This window comes from Coregonus lavaretus (genome assembly GCF_964263955.1).
Source record: "Coregonus lavaretus genome assembly, chromosome: 9".
Lineage (NCBI taxonomy): Eukaryota > Metazoa > Chordata > Actinopteri > Salmoniformes > Salmonidae > Coregonus > Coregonus lavaretus.
The window spans coordinates 49,314,848-49,339,308 of NC_139996.1; the positions used below are offsets into that span (position 1 = coordinate 49,314,848).

General features: G+C 45.0%; 1 protein-coding gene across 1 annotated transcript in view; it reads right to left on the reverse strand.

Moving 5' to 3' along the window:
* Positions 1-16,041: 16,041 nt before the first annotated feature.
* gramd2ab (GRAM domain containing 2Ab) overlaps positions 16,042-24,461 on the reverse strand; it is a 102,345-nt gene continuing 93,925 nt past the window's right edge. Inside the window, exons 11-12 of the mRNA XM_084168230.1 lie at positions 24,340-24,447; positions 16,042-17,678 (exon numbers count right to left, since the gene is read on the reverse strand). Of these exons, the coding sequence (XP_084024356.1) occupies positions 17,675-17,678; positions 24,340-24,447 (112 nt within the window). The 3' untranslated portion in view covers positions 16,042-17,674. The remainder of the gene's footprint in view (positions 17,679-24,339; positions 24,448-24,461) is intronic.

A 24,461-nucleotide genomic window follows, 5' to 3' on the forward strand; every position in this document is an offset into this window, starting at 1 on the left:
AGAAGTACATTAAGGTCCTGGAGTGGCCTAGCCAGTCTCCAGACCTTAATCCCATAGAAAATCTGTGGAGGGAGCTGAAGGTTCGAGTTTCCAAACGTCAGCCTTGAAACCTTAATGACTTGGAGAAGATCTGCAAAGAGGAGTGGGACAAAATCCCTCCTGAGATGTGTGCAAACCTGGTGGCCAACTACAAGAAACGTCTGACCTCTGTGATTGCCAACAAGGGTTTTGCCACCAAGTACTAAGTCATGTTTTGCAGAGGGGTCAAATACTTATTTCCCTAATTAAAATGCAAATCAATTTATAACATTTTTGACATGCATTTTTCTGGTTCAAATAAATCTACCATTAAAATTATAGACTGATCATGTCAAACATACAAAATCAGCAGGGGATCAAATACTTTTTTCCCTCACTGTACCTATGTAAGAATGCAGTTCATCGACTACAGATCAGCCTTCAACACCATAGTGCCCTCCAAGCTCATCACTAAGCTCAGGGCCCAGGGCCCTGGTTTCTCGGCGTGCACATAACTGACAACCTGAAATGGTCCCTTCACACAGTGTGGTAAAGAAGGCGCAACAGCGTCTCTGCAACCTCAGGAGGCTGAAGAAATTTGGCTCCTAAGACCATCATGAACTTCTACAGATGCACCACTGCGAGCATCCTGTCGGGCTGTATCACCGCCTGTTACGGCAATTGTACCGTCCACAATCACAGGGCTCTCCAGGGGGTGTTGTGGTCAGCCCAACGTATCATCGGGGCACACTGCCTGCCCTCCAGGACATCTACAGCACCCGGTGTCACAGGAAGGCCAATAAGATCATAAAGGACCTTAGACACCCGAGCCACGGCCTGTTTACCCCGTTACCATCTAGAAGAACGCTTCCCAAACTCGGTCCTCAAGGGGTGAACACTATACAGCTGATTCAAATGATCATAGCTTGATGATTAGTTGATTATTTGAATCAGCTGTGTAGTGCTAGGGCAAAAACCAAAACGTGCACCCCTTGGGGTCCTGAGGACAGAGTTTGGGAAACCCTAACCTAGAAGGAGGAGACAGTACAGCTGCATCAAAGCTGGGACAGAGAGACTGATAAACAGCTTCTACCTCCAGGCCATCAGACTGTTAAACAGTCACCACTAGCCTTCCTCCGCCCAGTACCCTGCCCTGAACCTTAGTCACTGTTGCTGGCCGGCTACCACCCGGTACTCTGCCCTGCACCTTAGAGACTGCTTTGCCATATGTACAGTTGAAGTCGGAAGTTTACATACACCTTAGCCAAATACATTTAAACTCAGTTTTTCACAATTCCTGACATTTAATCCTAGTAAAAACTCACTCTCTTAGGTCATTTAGCATCACCACTTTATTTTAAGAATGTGAAATGTCAGAATAATAGTAGAGAGAATGATTTATTTCAGCTTTTATTTCTTTCATCATATTCCCAGTGGGTCAGAAGTTTACATACACTCAATTAGTATTTGGTAGCATTGCCTTTAAATTGTTTAACTTGGGTCAAAGTTTTCGGGTAGCCATCCACAAGCTTCCCACAATAAGTTGGGTGAATTTTGGCCCATTCCTCCTGACAGAGCTGGTGTAATTGAGTCAGGTTTGTAGGCCTCCTTGCTCGCACACGCTTTTTCAGTTCTGCCCACAAATGTTCTATAGGATTGAGGTCAGGGCTTTGTGATGGCCACTCCAATACCTTGACTTTGTTGTCCTTAAGCCATTTTGCCACAACTTTGGAAGTATGCTTGGGGTCATTGTCCATTTGGAAGACCCATTTGCGACCAAGCTTTAACTTCCTGACTGATGTCTTGAGATGTTGCTTCAATATATCCACATAATTTTCCTTCCTCATGATGCCATCTATTTTGTAAAGTGCACCAGTCCCTCCTGCAGCAAAGCACCCCCACAGCATGATGCTACCACCCCCGTGCTTCACGGTTTGGATGGTGTTCTTCGGCTTGCAAGCCACCCCCTTTTTCCTCCAAACATAACGATGGTCATTATGGCCAAATAGTTCTATTTTTGTTTAATCAGACCAGAGGACATTTCTCTAAAAAGTACGATCTTTGTCCCCATGTGAAGTTGCAAACCGTAGTCTGGCTTTTCTATGGCGGTTTTGGAGCAATGGCTTCTTCCTTGCTGAGCGGCCTTTCAGGTTATGCCGATATAGGTCTCGTTTTACTGTGGATATAGATACTTTTGTACCTGTTTCCTCCAGCATCTTCACAAGGTCCTTTGCTGTTGTTCTGGGATTGATTTGCACTTTTCGCACTAAAGTACGTTCATCTCTAGGAGACAGAACGCGTCTCCATCCTGAGTGGTATGGCGGCTGTGTGGTCCCATGGTGTTTATACTTGCGTACTATTGTTTGTACAGATGAACGTGTTACCTTCAGGCGTTTGGAAATTGGATGAACCAGACTTGTGGAGGTCTACAATTGTTTTTCTGAGATCTTCGCTGATTTCTTTTGATTTTCCCATGATGTCAAGCAAAGAGGCACTGAGTTTGAAGGTAGGCCTTGAAATACATCCATAGGTACACCTCCAATTGACTCAAATGATGTGAATTAGCCTAACAGAAGCTTCTAAAGCCATGACATCATTTTCTGGAATTTTCCAAGCTGTTTAAAGGCACAGTCAACTTAGGGTATGTAAACTTCTGACCCACTGGAATTGTGATACAGTGAATTATAAGTGAAATAATCAATAATTACTTGTGTCATGCACAAAGTAACCGACTTGCCAAAACTATAGTTTGTTAACAAGAAAGTTGTGGAGTGGTTGAAAAACGAGTTTTAATGACTCCAACCTAAGTGTATGTAAACTTCCGACTTCAACTGTACATAGTCATTGAACACTGGTCACTTTTAATAATGTTTACATACTGTTTTACCCACTTTCCACAGTGCCTTCAGAAAGTATTCAGACCCCCTTGACCTTTTCCACATTTTGTTACGTTACAGCCTTATTCTAAAATGGATTAAATTGTTTAAAAAACTCAGCAAACAGAAATACCTTATTTACATAAGTATTCAGACCCTTTGCTATGATACTCGAAAATTGAGCTCAGGTGCATCCTTTTTCCATTGATCAACTTGATTGGAGTCCACCTGTGGTAAATGCAATTGATTGGACATGATTTGGAAAGGCACACACCTGTCTATATAAGGTCCCACAGTTGACAGTGCATGCCAGATCAAAAACCAAGCAATGAGGTCGAAGGAATTGTGGACTCTATCATTCTTAAATGGAAGAAGTTTGGAACCACCAAGATTCTTCCTAGAGCTGGCCGCCCAGCCAAACTGAGCAATCGGGGGAGAAGGGTCTTAGTCAGGGAGGTGACCAAGAACCCGATGGTCACTCCGACAGAGCTCTAGAGTTCCTCTGTGGAGATGGGAGAACCTTCCAGAAGGACAACCATCTCTGCAGCACTCCACCAATCAGGCCTTTATTGTAGAGTGGCCAGACGAAAGCCACTCCTCAATATAAGGCACATGACAGCCCGCTTGGAGTTTGCCAAAAGGCACCTAAAGACTCTCAGACCATGAGAAACAAGATTCTCTGGTCTGATGAAACCAAGATTGAACTCTTTGGTCTGGTGGCAGCATCATGCTATGGGGATGTTTTTCAGCGGCAGGGACTGGGAGACTAGTCTGGATCGAGGCAAAGATGAACGGAGCAAAGTACAGAGAGATCCTTGATGAAAATCTGCTCCAGAGCGCTCAGGACCTCAGACTGGGGCGAAGGTTCAACCTTCCAATAGGACAACAACCTTAAGCACACAGCCAAGACAATGCGGGAGTGGCTTCGTGACAAGTCTCTGAATGTCCTTGAGTGGCCCAGCCAGAGCACGGACTTGAACCCGATCGAACATCTCTGAAGAGACCTGAAAAGAGCTGTGCAGCGACGCTCCCCATCCAACCTGACAGAGCTTGAGAGGATCTGCAGAGAAGAATGGGAGAAACACCGCAAATACAGGTGTCCCAAGCTTGTAGCATCATACCCAAGAAGACTCGAGGCTATAATCAGTATCAACGTCAACAGTAAAGAGGCCACTCCGGGATGCTGACCTTCTAGGCAGAGTTGCAAAGAAAAAGCCATATCTCAGATTGCCCATCTTAATCTTTTCTTTTTATTGGCCGGTCTGATATATGGCTTTTTCTTTGCAACTCTGCCTAGAAGGTCAGCATCCCAGAGTCGCCTCTTCACTGTTGACGTTGAGACTGGTGTTTTGCGGGTACTATTTAATGAAGCTGCCAGTTGAGGACCTGTGAGGCGTCTGTTTCTCAAACTTGACACTCTAATGTATTTGTCCTCTTGCTCAGTTGTGCACCGGGGCCTCCCACTCCTCTTTCTATTCTAGTTAGAGCCAGTATGCGCTGTTCTGGGAAGGGAGTAGTACACAGCGTTGTACGAGATCTTCAGTTTCTTGGCAATTTCTCGCATGGAATAGCCTTCATTTCTCAGAAAAAAAATTGACTGACGAGTTTCAGCCTGTAATTGAACCCATAATTGCTGATGCTCCAGATACTCAACTAGTCTCAAGAAGGCCAGTTTTATTGCTTCTTTAATCAGCACAACAGTTATCAGCTGTGCTAACATAATTGCAAAAGGGTTTTCTAATGATCAATTAGCCTTTTAAAATGATAAACTTAGATTAGCAACGTGGCATTGGAACACAGGACTGATGGTTGCTGATAATGGGCCTCTGTACACCTATGTAGATATTCCATTAACAATCTGCCGTTTCCAGCTACAATAGCCATTTACAACATGAACAATGTCTACACTGTATTTCTGATCAATTTGATGTTATTTTAATGGACAATTTTTTAAATTTTCTTTCGAAAACAAGGACATTTCTAAGTGACCCCAAACTTTTGAACGGTAGTGTATATATAATATTCCTGATTCCTGATTCCTGCTCGTTCTGATATTTCGTAATTTCTTTCTTTTAATTTGGATAATTTGGATTATGTGCGTATTGTTCTGTAGGTATTATTACTGCACTGTTGGAGGTAGAAACACATGCATTTTGCTGCACCTGTGATAACATCTGCAAATCTGTGTACGCAACCAATAAACTTTGATTTGATTTAAAACATTCTATGGGAGTCTGTACTGTGTTCGCTACACTCTAAGATGGGTGGAAAGAATTGAATATATTCCAATGCCTTGATCATATCTTATTTGCATTTTCTCGTTTATGCAAGAATATAGCACAGTAGGCCTAGGCTAAAAAGGAATTGAAATAACATTCAGAACTGCTTTGCAATCAACCCAGCGTGGACAGAAATGACACACACACTGAGCTGTCTATGGTCATATGTAGTAACTATCACGAGTTTGATTCAACATACCTCCATAGCATCCATGGGTCACTGCCTGAGGTAATTTGTTTAGGACATGTACTCCTCCAACACCTTGCTCTCTGTCCTTCTCTCTCTTTCTCTCTTTCTCTCTTTCCCTCTCGCTCTCTCTCTCCAGCAGGTGGTGTTCATTAGCATGTGGTGACAGGCGACCAGGTGCTGCAGGTTCGAGTGCCCCCGTCTCTGTCGCCACTTGCGGCCCTGGCGCCTCCACGGTCTCAGGACAGGGTGTCTAGGGTGGAGGGATGTAGACTAGAGATCCCAAATGGCACCCTATTACTTATATAATGCACTACTTTTGACCAAGAGCCCTATGGGCCCATTTGGGACACAGACAAGAGGGTCTGTAGCGCTGAAAAAGTAATTGATTCCCTCTGAAAGGTAGAGTTCTCTGTGGTTGAATTATGGTTGGCAGCTTTAATATGAGGAAACACTCCAGCTCCATGGCTGACGGCTAGTCGACTACCTCGCCGACCCCCCAAACCCCCAAACTTCTCTCCCCATTAGGCATATATCGAAAGCAGAAGAAATGGGCCCCGCACACAGGCAAATGCACCTCAGCTATGATCAAGTGCCTTGAGGTGTGTGTGTGTGTGTGTGCGTGCGTGTTGAGTTTATGGAAGGCATGTTCTCTCCTAATGAATCCTTCTTTATAACTTTATCACTCAACTTCATGGGTCCCAATCCCCCTCTGGTTTCCCTATGGCCTCAACCTGGGTTTAGAGATTTCAGAAGAGCTTGAGGAGCCCCACAGTCAGCCACTTATCTAATGGATAACACATTTCAGAGACCAAATCAAATCAAATGTTATTTGTCACATACACGTGTTTAGCAGATGTTATTGCGGGTGTAGCAATGCTTGTGCTTCTAGCTCCGACAGTGCAGTAATATCTAACAAGTAATATCTAACAATTTCAGAACATATACCCTATACACCTAAATCTAGTAAGGAATGGAATTTAAGAATATATACATATATGGACAAGCAATGACAGAGCGGCATGGACTAAGATACATATGAGATGAGTAGTGTAAGATATGTAAACATTATTAAAGTGACTAGTGTTCCATTTCTTAAAGTGGCCAGTGATTTCAATAGGCAGCAGCCTTTAAATTGTTAATGATGGCTATTTAACAGTCTGATGGCCTTGAGATAGAAGCTGTTTTTCATTCTCTCGGTCCCAGCTTTGATGCACCTGTACTGACATCGCCTTCTGGATGATAGCGGGGTGAACAGGCAGTGGCTCAGGTGGTTGATGTCCTTGATGATCTTTTTGGCCTTCCTGTGACATCGGGTGCTGTAGGTGTCTTGGAGGGCGGGTAGTTTGCCCAAGGTATTGCGTTCGGCAAACCACGTGCCGACGCTATAGTCAATGGCCGAACACATGTGCACATGTGCTCCGCATAACCTCCACACATTAGCGGAACGTCTATTACGTAAACAACATGAGATCATATTCATAATTTGAAGATTGTTTTTGGTCGTTGCATGCTTTTCATTCTCATGCTTCTGCTGCTAATACCTTTTTTGTCCATTGCTCCCGTAACTGAACAAGAAACCCTATAAAACCAAACAGTTATGTTATGTTCCTGTTATGGTCCAGCTTGAGACATCTGATTGGTTAATTTACACTCACAGAACATAACACTGTGGACATAGGATGTACAACTGCTTTAAACACAAAGAGACTGTCCAAATATCCCGAAGGCACTATTTATTTTCAGGCATTCGACTGTAAGATGAGTCAGCGCTTCGTTCTAGAGGATAGAGAGGCATCTTCTTGCTAGATCTACATTAGGAAAATAAATACGCCAGAAAATAGGGGGGGGGGGGGGGGGGGGGGTTGCAGCCTTTAGGTTGCCCATAAGTGTCAGTGCTACAGCCATAAGGTTGCCCATAACAGTGCCAGTGTCTGCAGTATACCTGGGTAAAGTAGAACAGGGTTCCCCAACTGGTGATTTTTATTTCTGCCCCAAGTCTTCTGAGCAAAATAAAAAGACCGTAAAAACACTAGCAAATCAGCTCCAATTGATTTTAATTTTGGAAATCTGTTCCAAAATAGTCCCACGCATAATAGAGAAATATGTGATCGTAAGCAAGGTTTGAAATTATTATGTCTGTTTGGGCTTCTTGCGGTCAATTTGCAGCCTACAAATGATTTGTAATTATGTTTCGGCCCCCTGAAAATCAGCTCAAGAACGATATCTGCCCGCGGCTGAATCTAGTTGATGATCCTTGGAGTGGGCATGACTCTGAAGCGGTCAGGGGTTTTACATCACTTTGGGTCATTCTGTTATACAGAGAAACACATATTTGGATTTTATTTGATGTGTTTAGTAAAGGAACATGAAAGAATACCACGTAGTACAGTAAGGACATACTTTACAGTAAGCTTTGTGTGTGTACATTTCACTTGTGCGAATTGACTCTTAACTTTATCATCGTATATATATATTTAATGGAGCACCCCCTGCTGGCCTGGTGGTCTTTAAGCTGACGGTCGACTGGCTTATCAGGGAATAGTTTACCAGCAGGAAGAGAAGAAAATCCTCCATTACACAACCCTTCACTCAAAATGACTTAAAGTGCCCCGATAATACTGATCCTAGACCAGATTTATCACTTTGAGGCCAGTTTACTGGGGCCTAATCCTTTACACTTGTACCCGTATACGGGTTGAAAATGGCAGATTTCGGCACTGATGAATGCCTTAATTGGAGTGCATGTACAGTAATATGCTATAGATGACGTCAGAGCTCTGGCTCTGCGCTTCACAGCGCTTTATGGGTTTTGACTTGCAGCCGTTCTGAACTTGAGCACCTCATCCCACCCACTAATTGGGCAACTTTAGCAAATGTTTTGTTGTCTGAGTGCGGGAAATGCTGTAAATTAAGAGAACTCTATGTATTTTGAAAGATGAGACATTGAGGATTATAATAAATAACGCTTTGATGTCATACAAGCAAGCCAAACACCCGTTACTCCAAATGTTAACATTTCCATATCATAAAACTCATGTCATATACAGTGTCAACGTTTATGATCACTATGTTTGATGTACAGTAAATGTAAAATCCACATAACATCTTGTGTAAGGTGAACTGTTGTCCTCACCTTTGGTATAATCATTTCCCCATAATCTCGAAACTGTTCCCTTTCAATTGCTACCATGGTTACGCATATGCATTTCATAATTCCTCTGTAAGAAACATGTAAATGTAGCCCTGTCCATAAAAGCCAATTTCATGGTCTGGCATATGAACTGATACTGACACTGAGAAAAATTAAGGAGGCTGTAAACTAACAATAAAACAACCTGAAAATCTCCCATAATTTCTTAGATATTGGGTTACTTTTTAAGTTCCCTCCCCCACAGTCTATTCTTGTTCTGAGAAATGAAGGCTATTCCATGCGAGAAATTGCCAAGAAACTGAAGATCTCGTACAACGCTGTGTCCTACTCCCTTCACAGAACAGCGCAAACTGGCTCTAACCAGAATAGAAAGAGGAGTGGGAGGCCCCGGTGCACAACTGAGCAAGAGGACAAATACATTAGAGTGTCTAGTTTGAGAAACAGGCGCCTCACAGGTCCTCAACTGGCAGCTTCATTAAATAGTACCCGCAAAATACCAGTCTCAACGTCAACAGTGAAGAGGCGACCCCGGGATGCGTGGACCTGTGAGGCACCTGTTTCTCAAACTAGACACTCTAATGTATTTGTCCTCTTGCTCAGTTATGCACCGGGGCCTCCCACTCCTCTTTCTATTCTGGTTAGCCAGTTTGTGCTATTCTGTGAAGGGAGTAGTACACAGCGTTGTACGAGATCTTCAGTTTCTTGGCAATTTCTCGCATGGAATAGCCTTCATTTCTCAGAACAAGAATAGACAGACGAGTTTCAGAAGAAAGTTATTTGTTTCTGGCCATTTTGAGCCTGTAATCGAACCCACAATTGCTGATGCGCCAGATACTCAACTAGTCTCAAGAATGCCAGATATATTGCTTCTTTAATCAGCACAACAGTTTTCAGCTGTGCTAACATAATTGCAAAAGGGTTTTCTAATGATCAATTAACCTTTTAAAATGATAAACTTGGATTAGCAAACACAATGAGCCATTGGAACACAGGACTGATGGTTGCTGATAATGGGCCTCTGTACGCCTATGTAGATATTCCATAAAAAATCAGCCGTTTCCAGCTACAATAGCCATTTAAAACATTAACAATGTCTACACTGTATTTCTGATCAATTTGATGTTATTTTAATGGACAAAAAAATTGCTTTTCTTTCGAAAACAAGGTAATGTCTAAGTGACCCCAAACTTTTGAACGGTAGTGTATATACAAAAGTATATGGACACCCCTTCAAATTAGTGGATTCTGCTTTTTCAGCAACTGTCCTCGGTTGCAACACTCACTACAGAGTTCCAAACTGCCTCTAGAAGCAACGTCAGCACAAGAACTGTTCGTTGGGAGCTTCATGAAATGGGTTTCCATGACAGAGCAGCCACACACAGGCCTAAGATCACCATGCTCAATGCCATGCGTCGGCTGGAGTGGTGTAAAGCTCGCCGCCATTGGACTCTGGAGCAGTGGAAACGCATTCTCTGGAGTGATGAATCACGCTTCACCATCTGGCAGTCTGACGGATGAATCTGGGTTTGGCGGATGCCAGGAGAACGCTACCTGCCCAAATGCATAGTGCCAACTGTAAAGTTTGGTGGAGGAGGAATAATGGTCTGGGGCTGTTTTTCATGGTTCGGGCTAGGCCCCTTTGTTCCAGTGAAGTGAAATCTTAACGCTATAGCATACAATTACATTCTAGTCTATTCTGTGCTTCCAACTTTGTGGCAACAGTTTGGGGAAGGCTCTTTCCTGTTTCAGCATGACAATGCCCCCATGCACAAAGCGAGGTCCATACTGAAATGGTTTGTTGAGATCGGTGTGGAAGAACTTGGCTGGCCTGCACAGAGCCCTGACCTCAACCCCATCGAACACCTTTGGGATATATTGGAACGCTGACTGTGAACCAGGCCTAATCGCCCAACATCAGTACCCGACCTCACTAATACTCTTGTGGCTGAAGTCCCCGCAGCAATGTTCCAACATCTAGTGGAAAGCCTTCCCAGAAGAGTGGAGGCTGTTATAGCAGCAAAGGGAGGACCAACTCCATATTAATGCCCATGATTTTGGAATTAGACGTTCAACGAGCAGGTGTCCACATACTTTTGGTCATATAGTGTATGTGCGCTGATTTGGTTCATTCTGGTGTATTGTTTCTTCACCGCATGTTCTAAAAGGAAGAGACAGACTGAGATGGTGTCAGTCACGCTCGCGGCTGCCTCATCTTGTACAGACAGACTGAGCAGAGCAAAGGTCCCTGGAAGAACATTCCAGAGGCTGAAGGGACTCCGGGGAGTGCTAGAGGCCGAGTCGAGACTTCCATCTGCTCAGTCAGCACATTCCCCATCCCTGAGCTTCACTGTCTTGCCTCTATCCACTGATCCTGGAACAGCCAGGCCTCACACAGATACTAGTATGGCTCGACACAAACACAAAAACTGATCTCAGTTCAGTTAGTGTCTACATTAATACCATCATAGATAGACACAGACACAGATCCCATGTCAGACAGCCTCCCTGCAAGGAAACAGACACTGTCAGGTCATGGATAGTTAACCCACAGACAAGGTTGTCCTCCCTGGTTGTTTTCCTGTTTTATTGAATTTGTGGCACGTGCTGCCCCTCACACTGAGGTGTGTGTGTGACCCCTGGCTCTACAGCAAATGACACCCAAGGGCCACATTGGCTGCAGCATGCATGGTATTTTCCTTCGCTTCACTGTTTGCTTGGACAGCGGCATTGGCATATCTGGCCTAACCCCATGGTACTCAGCCCAGGGTCTGGACTCTCAACAGTGGTCAGTGTCTAGTCGTATGGTCAAGTCTTACATAGAATGGAAAAAGAAGGTTGAACACAAGACACCCACCCAGACATCCATCCTCCACCACGGATGGTTGGTTGCCCTCCACTTGCTCTGCTCTCCCCCCGAACACCCCACCTCCCTGGGGAGAGGCTCATAAAGACTGTCCCCTGAACCCCAGCAGCCATTAGCCACCAGACAGGAATGTCCTAGTCAAACTCCCTCCCAGTGCACATTAACTGGAGAGGAGGAAGGAGGGGTGCGGAACCCTATGCTGTCCCCATCACCACCCACACACAGTCCCAGCCCCATTACACTTCGTCATAAACACATCTTCTCGCACACACACACACACACACACACACGCACAGGAATGTCATGTTGATGTTTCTTCTCTTGATCATTAGACTAGCTACCTTCAGGTTCCTACCGAAAAGCTAAGGTGGATCCAAACACTAAATCATACAGACCTTTCTGACTGTACAGTCGCCTCAACCCATCTTGTCATTTTGTTATTAGGAGTGTTCCTGGTTCGGCTCACACAGTTGCACAATCTCAAATCCACCCCTAGAACCTATGCACCTATGAAGATATGAGAGGATTTGATAGGTGTAAGCGATATGTTAATAAGTTTCACCATATTGCTTATAGCTGTCCGATCCCCTCAGGTATCCACAAGCGCACAAGGTGTAGGGTTTAGGGGTGAATTTGGAATTGGGCAACAGGACTGCTGTAGATTTATCAGCAGAGAAGCAGATAAATGTTCATAGCAGCATCTCCAGTTCCTCTCTCCACAGAGCTGTGTCGGTGTCGACATGAGAAGAGGCCTCGAGTCTGGGAGAAAGGAGACTAGTAATGTAGTCTAAACATTATCATCCGTCATAATCTGCCTACGTGACCCTCAGCTTCACCTGTGCATATCTGAAAACATTTCTCACCACAAGTGGGAGAGAATGCCACCGGGCCTCTGTGTGCGTGTGTATGCCGGTGTGTGTGTCTCTGTGTGTGCCCGTGTGATCCCAGAAGGCCTTTGACATTAAAAAACTATTTATCAACTTCGACAGCGCACACTGGTCTTTCTCCGGTGGTAGGTCTATCATCGACGCACCATGCCCCATAATCGCTCTTTATACAAAAAGTGTCAGGTTACTGCGCCCGATGTGTCCTCTCGCTCACCTCCAAGAAAAATGAACGGTTGAAGAGTTGTGTGTCATGCAAATAGTTAATAGGTAGGGAGATGGGTAGGGAGTATTATTTTGACATATCTTGATACTGCTCATGCAACACAGGATCTGAGAAAGCACAGAGAACATTAAAATAATTCGTAAAATTGATGGGCACAGTGCATGGAATTGCCTAAGTGCTTTAAAATATAGATAAGTAGATATCCTACTGGAAAAATGCTTTAAGAGAATCATTTTAGTGAGTCACTCCTCTAATTTCTGTGTAATTTCTTCTATGTGGATGGAAACAAATATGACCTCTTGCTTGAATGAAGTGGCCTCTACTGTACAATCCCTCTACTTGAGCACTCACAGCTACTACCAGGTAGACTCCCCTCACAGGTATGCTTTTACTTCTCAGAAAGTAGTGTGTGCACAGGGTGAAGTTTGTAAACAAAGACAGGTTTGACTGAATCCCAGCCAAAGTGCGGTTATTGTCGGCTATAATAGAGACACAAGCAACTTCACACAAGTAGGCTAGAAATGTTTGCTCCAAATAATGTTGGTGCTTGCAGTATTACCAATGGACTGCAGACAGTAATTCACAAAACCCAGAGCTGTACTGGACTCCGGATGAATTTGCTACAGCAAGAAACCATAGAACAGCCAATAACCAAGTCTAGATTGACCACTGAACTCTCCATAAGCCCATAATAATAACTATCTATATCAACTATATGTCCTTAGTTTGAGTTTGGGTCTGTTTTTGCTGAATAATATAATAATATACGTCCACAGAAAATGGGGATTGCATTTCCATTGGGTATGCATTGTTTTGTAACCGATAGCAAAACGCCTGCTATTTTCCCCCTACTTTGTCAGTGGTGCATCTCCCAATGTGTAGCCAGTTTCACGGGTGTGTCAGCAAAAACCCTTCGAAACTTCCCCCAGCAAAGGCCCCCATTGACTGAGGTTAAGAACACTTTATTGGTCATTGCACACAAGTTCCAACCGAAATTTCACCTCCACTTTTAACCCAACCCCTCCGAAAGACACACATCGTTTCACTGGGTGCCCAGTGAGCTGTTGTTGTGGGGGGTTAAGTGCCTTGATCAAGGGCATAACGGCAGGCAATGGCATCTAAGATTTGATACCAGCAACCCTCTGGTTTCCAGCTCACTCCTCAACAGATTTTTTCCAGTTGGACCCGGGATTTGAATTGGCAACCCTCCCGTTGCTGGCTTGCCTCTCTTACCGCTAGGCAACTTGGGGGGGGGGGGGGGGGGGGGGGGTCATAATCCAATAGTCACACCAATCTGGCTCTTTAGCTGTGAGAAAAATAAATGTACTCGAAGTCCAACACAATCCAAACACTCATGAGACAGGTAGTTCCCAATAAACGAGTACACAAGGAGTTAATTTCATTCTGAACTTATAATCAAATAGTAATAGTATGTCTTTGTCTCCAATCTAATTGTATGGAGTTGCTCTACACAGCTCAAGTAACACGGCCTATCTGCCTCCCCTCATAGACAAATCAGCTCTTGGGTAGACTTTGTCTTATCCGTAACGTATTTCTGAGTAACACAAACAGATTTGTTGCATACAATGTTATGAACTCTACTTTAGTAGTAGTAATGTATAGTGCCTTCGGAAAGTATTCAGACCCCTTGACTTTTTCCACATTTTGTTACGTTACAACCTTATTCTAAAATTGATTAAAAATAATATAATATGCCATTTAGCAGATGCTTTTATCCAAAGCGACTTACAGTCATGTGTGCATACATTTTTACGTATGGGTGGTCCGAGGATCGAACCCACTACCCTGGCGTTACAAGCGCCATGCTCTACCAATTGAGCTACAGAGGACCACAATATATTTTTTTCCTCAGCAATCTACACACAATACCCCATAATGGAAGAGTGAAAACAGGTTTTTAGAAAAGTTAGCACATTTATTAAAAATAAAAACAGAAATACCTTATTTACATAGTATTCAGACTCTTTGCTATGAGACTTGAAATTGAGCTCAGATGCATCCTGTTTCCATTGATCATCCTTGAGATGTTTCTACAACTTGATTGGAATCCACCTGTGGTAAATTCAATTGATTGGACATGATTTGGAAAGGCACACACCTGTCCATATAAGGTCCCACAGTTGACAGTGCATGTCAGAGCAAAAACCAAGCCATGAGGTCAAAGGAATTGTGGACTCCATCATTCTTAAATGGAAGAAGTTTGGAACCACTAAGACTCTTCCTAGAGCTGGCCGCCCAGCCAAACTGAGCAATTGGGGGAGAAGGGCCTTAGTCAGGGAGGTGACCAAGAACCCGATGGTCACTCTGACAGAGCTCTAGAGTTCATCTGTGGAGATGGGAGAACCTTCCAGAAGGACAATCATCTCTGCAGCACTCCACCAATCAGGCCTTTATGGTAGAGTGGCCAGACGGAAGCCACTCCTCAGTAAAAGGCACATGACAGCCCGCTTGGAGTTTGCCATAAGGCACCTAAAGACTCTCAGACCATGAGAAACAAGATTCTCTGGTCTGAAGAAACCAAAATTGAACTATTTGGCCTGAATGCCAAGCGTCACGTCTGGAGGAAACCTGGCACCATCCCTACGGTGAAGCATGGTGGTGGCAGCATCATGCTGTGGGGATGTTTTTCAGCGGCAGGGACTAGGAGACTAGTCAGGATCGAGGCAAAGATGAACGGAGAAAAGTACAGAGAGATTCTTAATGAAAACCTGCTCCAGAGCGCTCAGGACCTCAGACTGGGGTGAAGGTTCACCTTCCAACAGGACAACGACCCTAAGCACACAGCCAAGACAACGCAGGAGTGGCATCGGGACAAGTCTCTAAATGTCCTTGAGTGGCCCAGCCAGAGCCTGGACTTGAACCCGATCGAACATCTCTGGAGAGACCTGAAAATAGCTGTGAAGCAACGCTCCCCATCCAACCTGACAGAGCTTGAGAGGATCTGCAGAGAAGAATGGGAGAAACTCCCCAAATACAGGTGTCCCAAGCTTGTAGCGTCATACCCAAGAAGACTCTAGGCTGTAATCGCTGCCAAAAGTGCTTCAACAAAGTACTGAGTAAAGGGTCTAAATACTTCTGTAAATGTAATATTTCAATTTTCAATTTTTAATAAATTTGCAAAAATGTCTAAAAACCTGTTTTTGCTTTGTCATTATGGGGTATTGTGTGTAGATTGATGAGGAAAAAAACATTTAAATCAATTTTAGAATAAGGCTGTAACATAACAAAATGTGGAAAAGGTCAAGGGGTCTGAATACTTTCCGAATGCACTGTAAGTATTAGGACACGTGTGCATACAATAAATACATACATTTAATAAAAAGGGGAGTGGACATTTCATCACTGTGTTTACCATAGTCTCTCCCAACTAAACTAACATCCTACACACTTGTAATGATGTAACCCCTGCACAGTAAATATGCTGTAGGTCAGTAGGGGGAAGAACTAGTATTGATGTTCCTCCATGATTGCTTCCAGGTGTTTCCATTTCCAGTGTTGGGATCCGGTTATATGAGGTGAAAGGTCACAAGAGGCACGGGCAAGGAAGGCTGTTTATTAGTCACTGTTGTCTCACAGCTACGCATGGCACTGCTGTGACTCCAGCCCTACTGCAAGACATGGTCGTATTCATTAGGGCACGATTGGACAAATCAAAGTAGTTCTCCCCCATTTCAATCAGTTTTTTCCCATTTTGTGCAAAATGAACACAACTCAGGTCAGAAATACGTCAGTGAACAAACACCCATACCGACTCAATACAAACAACATGCCCTTCTGACTCAGTACGAAATTGCACACAAATAAATACATACAGGCTCTAGTAGTAAATACACTTTAGTCTACACAATTCTCTCTGCCCAGCCTTGGATACGCTTTAAAGGTGCACGTAGTAGCTGAAGTGGAGGCCATATTTTTCCACACCATGGATTACATGAATACACAATGTCCTATGAAATGCATGATTAGGTTTCAAGTACTGTACAATCTCTATAGTACACACCTCCACATGGAAAATTAAAGAACAAGTGAACAGCAACGACATTCACTGTCAACCTGCGTCTCTCTCAATATCTTCACTGCTTTACTCTGCATTAGTTCCATTGATAACATCCATGCAACAGTGTCACAGACAATGGCTTTACAATTCAGTCAATATCTAGTATTACATTACATGCAGCCATCGTTTGTCAAGTGGAGAAGCTACACAATTCCTTAAGATAGTCCTAGCCACTTGTTAAGTCACACACATAATGCTGAAAACACTCATACACACATAAACACGCACACAAGCTGACACACACACACACACGTAGCTTTCACTTTATGACTTGTCATCCTCACCTGACACACACAGTACCATGTTTTCAGTTTGCATGACAAGACCGTTATAATTCAGCCATAACTCTAGCATATCATCTCACAATTCTGACAGACAGATAAACTTCTGATAATAATGTCTATTGAAATGGTTTCTTCATTAGGGTACAAGAGCGTTCGTGTCTTAGTGACCGTGCTCAGTAAACATTGCCGGGTGGGCTGCGGTGGGAAATGTTTGACCAGGTCAGGTTGAGTTCCTGATCGGAATGCCTTATCTTCAGTCTCTCTCGCAGAAACTCTCCACAAAAGTGTACGCAAAAACACCCACTGGGTGCAGTCTGTTCCTATTGAAAAAGTATCTGTCTCTGAAAAAAAGTCTCTAGTCTCTGAAATCCTGGATGCGAAAGTGTCTGATCAGTCGACTGGAATTGTAATTGTAATTCCTTGGCAGTAAAATAAGGACATTGAGGTCAAAGGTCAAAATCAGGTGAACTTGGTTGGCACGGCCCCATTGACATCAACTCTGTAGTCCTCTACTTCCAATCCTCCTCCATCCTCCTCATTCCATCCTAGTCTCTTGTCCGAGGGGTCTGTAGTCTTTCTAGGGAATGACAAGAGGATTATTGGCTCACTGGCACCCCCTATTGGGCTGTCTGTTTAAGTGCAGTTTTCGCTTCAGGTCTTGGCTTGTCTCAAGTCATTGTCTTCTCATTGAACCAGCAGGGTACTTCTCCACACCTACTATGCTGGGACAGGTAAATGAACTGAGTCTCTGTTTGCCCAATCGCCAGGAGAACCTCTGTGACTGACAGGACATCTGTCCAATGGGGACGCAGCGTACAGCAAGTGTTACCTGGGAGGGGACAAACATGCAAGTTGGCATAGCAACAACACTATCTGATCTTGAAGTGGGAATATAATGTTATATCTAGTCAAATATGACGATACAGCAAACATGACTTATCAAAGCATTCAGCACTCTGTTGAGATAGGAAATGAGCAAAGGGACTGGGGGACAAAGATGTGTTCATTGGTAAAACATTTGGAGTATGTATGTGTATTTTGTGTGTATCAGTGGAGGCTCCTCAGAGGAGGAAGGGGAGGACCATCCACTCTGTGATTTTCAGAAAAATCGTTTTTTAGATAAAACGACTAAATATATTCATGTTACCAAATACCTGACTAAAACACTCTGTTTTGTAATGGTCTACAGTAGCCTCAACAGCACCCTCTAGGGTAGCACCATGGTGTAGCCGGAGAACAGCTATTTTCCGTCTTCTGGGTACATTGACTTCAATACAAAACCAAGGAGGCTCATGGTTCTCACACAATTCCATAGACACAGTAATTATGACGACTTCCGGAGGACGTCCTCCAATCTATCAAAAGCGCTTGCAGTATGAATTAACAACTTGTCCATCCAATCAAAGGATCAGAGAATGAATCTAGTACTGAAATTATATAAGCCACAGCTAGCTAGCACTGCATAAAGTATGGTGAGTAGTTGACTCACAGAGAGAGAAAGACAATAGTTGAACAGTTTTCAACTAATTAATTTCTAGAAAAATTAAGGAGAAGCAGCAGAGAGAGAGAGAGTTATATTTTGTTGTATTTTTATTTTCCTATTTCACCTTTTACTAACCTAATGTGGCAGGCGTAGAAAGACGCCTGAGCGGAGTTCAGGGGAAACAGAAGTTAGGTTGCAAATACTGTATCCCTGAAAAACACGTTAGCATTTTTTGGCGACTCTGCATAGGCTAACCTTTAACTTACTTAGCTTATGCAGCTAATTTAGCCTATTCAACAACCTGAATCAAACAGAGAGGAATGCTATTTATGTTAGCTAGCTGGCTAAGGCTATCCAACACTGCAACTCTTCCAAGTCAAGGTAAGCTTTCGGTTGTATAAATGTATTGCCACCGGGGCCTGCCGGTGTAACTGCTAAACTGCTAGCTGTACCCTGTACTGCGTGATTGTACACATGGATTGGATTGTGGATTTCCTAACGCATTAATTCTAGTTTGTTGACTAGAACATTAATATAGTGACAACAATGTAGGCTGTGTATCGGTTAGCAGTTATGGTATGAAGGTTTGGCTTGGAGAGATTTTTGCGCCTGGTCACAGACAGCTGTTGTGCTGTGCACTGAAGTCCACAAGCTAAGGGAAAGGTTAGAGGAGGAGAGCGCGTAGATGCGAGAATGAATTATACAACGAGCAAAGTGATGATGCTGTATGTGGCTGCTATGAAAGTGAACCGTGTGTGAGGGTGATCAAGGGTGTATTCATTCCGCCGATTCTGTCGCAAAACATTTCTGAACGAAACGGGAAGGGATCTAGGGCTGGGCGGTATACAGTATTTGACTATATACCAGTATTGATGCACGTACCGGTTTGGGTTTCTAGTTTAGCTTGTATAACGATACTCCAATGTATGGTTTGTTTAATGTGTTACGCCACTCCACCACTTGTAATGTCCGTTTTTTATAGTTTACTCGTTTGCTACTTGAGTAGTCTCTCTCCCGCTCACACCAAGCCGCACCCCCTGTCACCCAAGGAGAGTGCTCTACCATGAGTCACAACCACTTCACTTGCCGTTTACTCGCAGTGACTGTCTGCATGGTCAATGCTGCAGATGCGACAAGATGGTGACAACGATGCTGCTTTCCACTTTGCTTCTTAATATCCTGTAAATGACACTATTAGTTTGTGTATCTTACTGTCTGCAAACAGCTAGTTTGTCTTTTCTTAGCAAGTTGTGGCTAAAATAAATTGTGTTAGCCACTAATGCTCATCGCTAGTTAGCTGGCTAGCTAGCTAAATGTACTTAGTCAAAGCAAACGTAGTTAGCTAACTAGAAAATACAGCCTGATACCAGTGCTGGTGTAGGCCTAGATCAGCATGTAGTTTGTGCAACTGTATATTCTAAATTAGGGTCCACTGGGAAACACTGACCAACACTTTGGTTCCTACCCGGGTAAGCTTGGCGTCGGGTAAGTTTGGCTTTATACATAGCTTGGGCTTTGTCGAGTAAGGCTTAAACTATGTATTTAGATTGTAGTTAGGTATTGTAGGTAGGTATCGTGGGTTGTTGTAGGTAGTTATTGTATGTAATTATTGTAGGTTAGTATTGTATTCGGCGGTGCCGGGTGTAGCACGAAGCTAGCTAGCTAGCTAACTCACCACCTGCACTAGCTGGCGAGTAGCTATTAGCAATGGTATAGTTATTTCACGCCTGAGAGTGCCTGTAATTACGCCAGCTGGCTGCCTACAATAATTACATACAATAATTGCCTACCATTAAGCTGTTTTCTAACCTCATTGTCTGAACCGTTAACGTTAGGTAGCAAGTGGCTACTGTGCTTGAAAATTAGCAAGCTTGTTGCAACCTGGATAGCTACATGTAAACAATATCTGGAACGACCGAGCGAACAGACGCGAACTGGCTAAGTCAATTCAGTGGCTAGCTTTGCACTTGGCTAGCTAACAGTAGCTGCTAGGGGTAAGTCATAACCTACACTTGTGTTTTGTTTTTTACATATTGATAGCCCGAGTCGCTCAAGGAATTCGGGACATGGGTGACTAGTTAACGTTAGTTTGGCTCTCTCTGTGTTTTCGTGCCGTGAAAGGAGGGGTTCTTCTTTGTCTGAAAGCAATGGCTAGCTAGTTTGCTAACTATTCTAGCTAACTAACTGGCTGAATAAGTTGACGACGGACTCGCTCAAGCTGTCGGGACTAACCCACAACGTTAGACACGGACACGAACGATCTGCTTGCATGTTGATACACTGGTGGTTGTTGTGGCTGAGTATTGGCGCTAAACCCTGCTGTTGGAGACCGGCATGCTAGCTGGCTGTGGCGTCTTATGACGAGGTGCCCGGACGTTTTTCACGGAATAATACTGCACCTAGTTAGCTAGCTGAATAAACTAGGTTAGTCTATTCCTAGTAAACATTGAACCGCTGTAGTTTACAACAATTATAGTTTCTGAGGTGGAAGTTGGGAGAGTTATATTTGGGAGTTGTGGTGAGGGAGGCCCCGCTCTCTCCTTTCCCAGATGTTTAGTTCATTTTATTCCGATATCCTCTGCATTATTGTAGCCATCTGCTGCAGCCTGTCAACTATGCCTCTGCCTATCCCTGTTCTCTCCTCTCCGCACAGGCTACACAAACGCCTCACACCGCGTGGCTGCTGCCTCTCTAACCTGGTGGTCCCTGCACGCACGACCCACGTGGAGTTCCAGGTCTCAGGCAGCCTCTGGAACTGCCGTTCTGCTGCCAACAAGGCAGACTTCATCCCAGCCAATGCTACCCTCCAGTCCCTCGACTTCTTGGCGCTGACGGAAACATGGATTACCACTGAAAACACTGCTACTCCTGCTGCTCTCTCCTCGTCTGACCATGTGTTCTCGCATACCCCGAGAGCATCTGGTCAGCGGGGTGGTGGCACAGGAATCCTCATCTCTCCCAAGTGGACATTCTCAATTTTTCCCCTGACCCATCTGTCTATCTCCTCATTTGAATTCCATGCTGTCACAGTCACTAGCCCATTTAACCTTAATATCCTTGTCATCTATCGCCCTCCAGGTTCCCTTGGAGAGTTCATCAATGAGCTTGACGCCTTGATGAGTTCCTTTCCTGAGGATGGCTCACCCCTCACAGTTCTGGGGGATTTCAACCTCCCTACGTCTACATTTGACTCATTTCTCTCTGCCTCCTTCTTTCCACTTCTCTCCTCTTTTGACCTCACCCTCTCACCGTCCCCCCCTACTCACAAGGCAGGCAATACGCTTGACCTCATCTTTACTAGATGCTGTTCTTCTACTAATCTCACTGCAACTCCCCTCCAAGTCTCCGACCACTACTTTGTATCCTTTTCTCTCTCCCTCTCCTCCAACACTACTCACTCTGCCCCTACACAGATGGCAATGCGCCGTCGCAACCTTCGCTCTCTCTCTCCCGCTACTCTCTCCTCTTCCATCCTATCATCTCTTCCCTCTGCTCAATCCTTCTCCCTCCAATCTCCTGATTCTGCCTCCTCAACCCTCCTCTCCTCCCTTTCTGCATCCTTTGACTCTCTATGTCCCCTATCCTCCCGGCCGGCTCGGTCCTCCCCTCAAGCTCCGTGGCTTGATGACTCATTGCGAGCTCACAGAACAGAGCTCCGGGCAGCTGAGCGGAAATGGAAGAAAACTAGACTCCCAGCAGACCTGGCATCTTTTCACTCCCTCCTCTCTACATTTTCTTCATCTGTTTCTGCTGCTAAGGCCACTTTCTACCACTCTAAATTCCAAGCATCCGCCTCTAACCCTAGGAAGCTCTTTGCCACATTCTCCTCCCTGCTGAATCCCCCCCCCTCCCCCCTCCCCCCCTCCTCCCTCTCTGTGGATGACTTCGTCAACCATTTTTAAAAGAAGGTTGACGACATCCGATCCTCGTTTGTTAAGTCAAATGACACTGCTGGTCCTGCTCACACTGCCCTACCCTATGCTTTGACTTCTTTCTCACCTCTCTCTCCAGATAAAATCTTGCGACTTGTGACGGCAGGCCGCCCAACAACCTGCCCGCTTGACCCTATCCCCTCCTCTCTTCTCCAGACCATCTCCGGTGACCTTCTCCCTTACCTCACCTCGCTGATCAACTCATCCTTGACCGCTGGCTATGTCCCTTCCGTCTTCAAGAGAGCGAGAGTTGCACCCCTTCTCAAAAAACCAACACTCGATCCCTCTGATGTCAACAACTACAGACCAGTATCCCTTCTTTCTTTTCTCTCCAAAACTATTGAGCGTGCCGTCTTTAGCCAACTCTCTTGCTATCTCTCTCAGAATGACCTTCTTGATCCAAACCAGTCAGGTTTCAAGACTGGTCATTCAACTGAGACTGCTCTTCTCTGTGTCACAGAGGCTCTCCGCACTGCTAAAGCTAACTCTCTCTCCTCTGCTCTTGTCCTTCTAGACCTGTCTGCTGCCTTTGATACTGTGAACCATCAGATCCTCCTCTCCACCCTCTCCGAGCTGGGCATCGCCGGCGCGGCTCACTCTTGGATTGCGTCCTACCTGACCGGTCGCTCCTACCAAGTGGCGTGGCGAGAAGCTGTCTCCACACCACGTGCTCTCACCACTGGTGTCCCCCAGGGCTCAGTTCTAGGCCCTCTCCTATTCTCGCTATACACCAAGTCACTTGGCTCTGTCATATCCTCACATGGCCTCTCCTATCATTGCTACGCTGACGACACACAACTAATCTTCTCCTTTCCCCCTTCTGATAACCAGGTGGCGAATCGCATCTCTGCATGTCTGGCAGACATATCAGTATGGATGACGGATCACCACCTCAAGCTGAATCTCGGCAAGACGGAGCTGCTCTTCCTCCCGGGGAGGGACTGCCCGTTCCATGATCTCGCCATCACGGTTGACAACTCCGTTGTGTCCTCCTCCCAGAGTGCGAAGAGCCTTGGCGTGACCCTGGACAACACTCTGTCGTTCTCCGCTAACATCAAGGCGGTGACCCGATCCTGTAGGTTCATGCTCTACAACATTCGGAGAGTACGACCCTGCCTTACACAGGAAGTGGCACAGGTCCTAATCCAGGCACTTGTCATCTCCCGTCTGGATTACTGCAACTCGCTGTTGGCTGGGCTCCCTGCCTGTGCCATTAAACCCCTACAACTCATCCAGAATGCCGCAGCCCGTCTGGTGTTCAACCTTCCCAAGTTCTCTCACGTCACCCCGCTCCTCCGCACACTCCACTGGCTTCCAGTTGAAGCTCGCATCTGCTACAAGACCATGGTGCTTGCCTACGGAGCTGTGAGGGGAACGGCACCTCCGTACCTTCAGGCTCTGATCAGTCCCTACACCCAAACGAGGGCACTGCGTTCATCCACCTCTGGCCTGCTGGCTCCCCTACCTCTGCGGAAGCATAGTTCCCGCTCAGCCCAGTCAAAACTGTTCGCTGCTTTGGCGCCCCAATGGTGGAACAAGCTCCCTCACGACGCCAGGACAGCGGAGTCACTCACCACCTTCCGGAGACATTTGAAACCCCACCTCTTTAAGGAATACTTGGGATAGGATAAAGTAATCCTTCATTGAATGTGTGTCACTGTCTGTCACCTTGATTACTCCAGTTTGTCTCTCGACCTGTGCACCTACGTTATAAACTTTAATTTGTAGGCTAGGATGTAGCAACCTCATGATTGGTATAGGGCAAATTCGAGTATCATGTAGTAGCCTAAACCTATCGATGTTACACTGGGCTGGGTGAATGGAATATGAAAGACAGTCATCCAATATGCTGTAATAGAAATAAGGTCATGCTCATTTTAAAAAATGGTCCTCCCTAATCTTGAATGGCACCAACTGCCACTGCTGTGTATGTGTGTTCAGTGTGTGTGTGTGTATGAGTGTGTGCCCATGCCTTTATGTGTGTGTGTGTCACACTCAACTCTCTCTTGTGTGTGTATGAACCCATGCACGTGTATGTGCGTGCATGTGTGTGCTCATGCGTGTGTGTCCCTCACCTCTCTCTCATGTGCAGTGTGGGGTGTGTATTGAGGAAGGACAGCTGCTGCTCCAGACTACACACACGGAAGGCCAGGTAGCAGGAGGACATGATGAGCAGAATGATACTGAGGGAGACAGG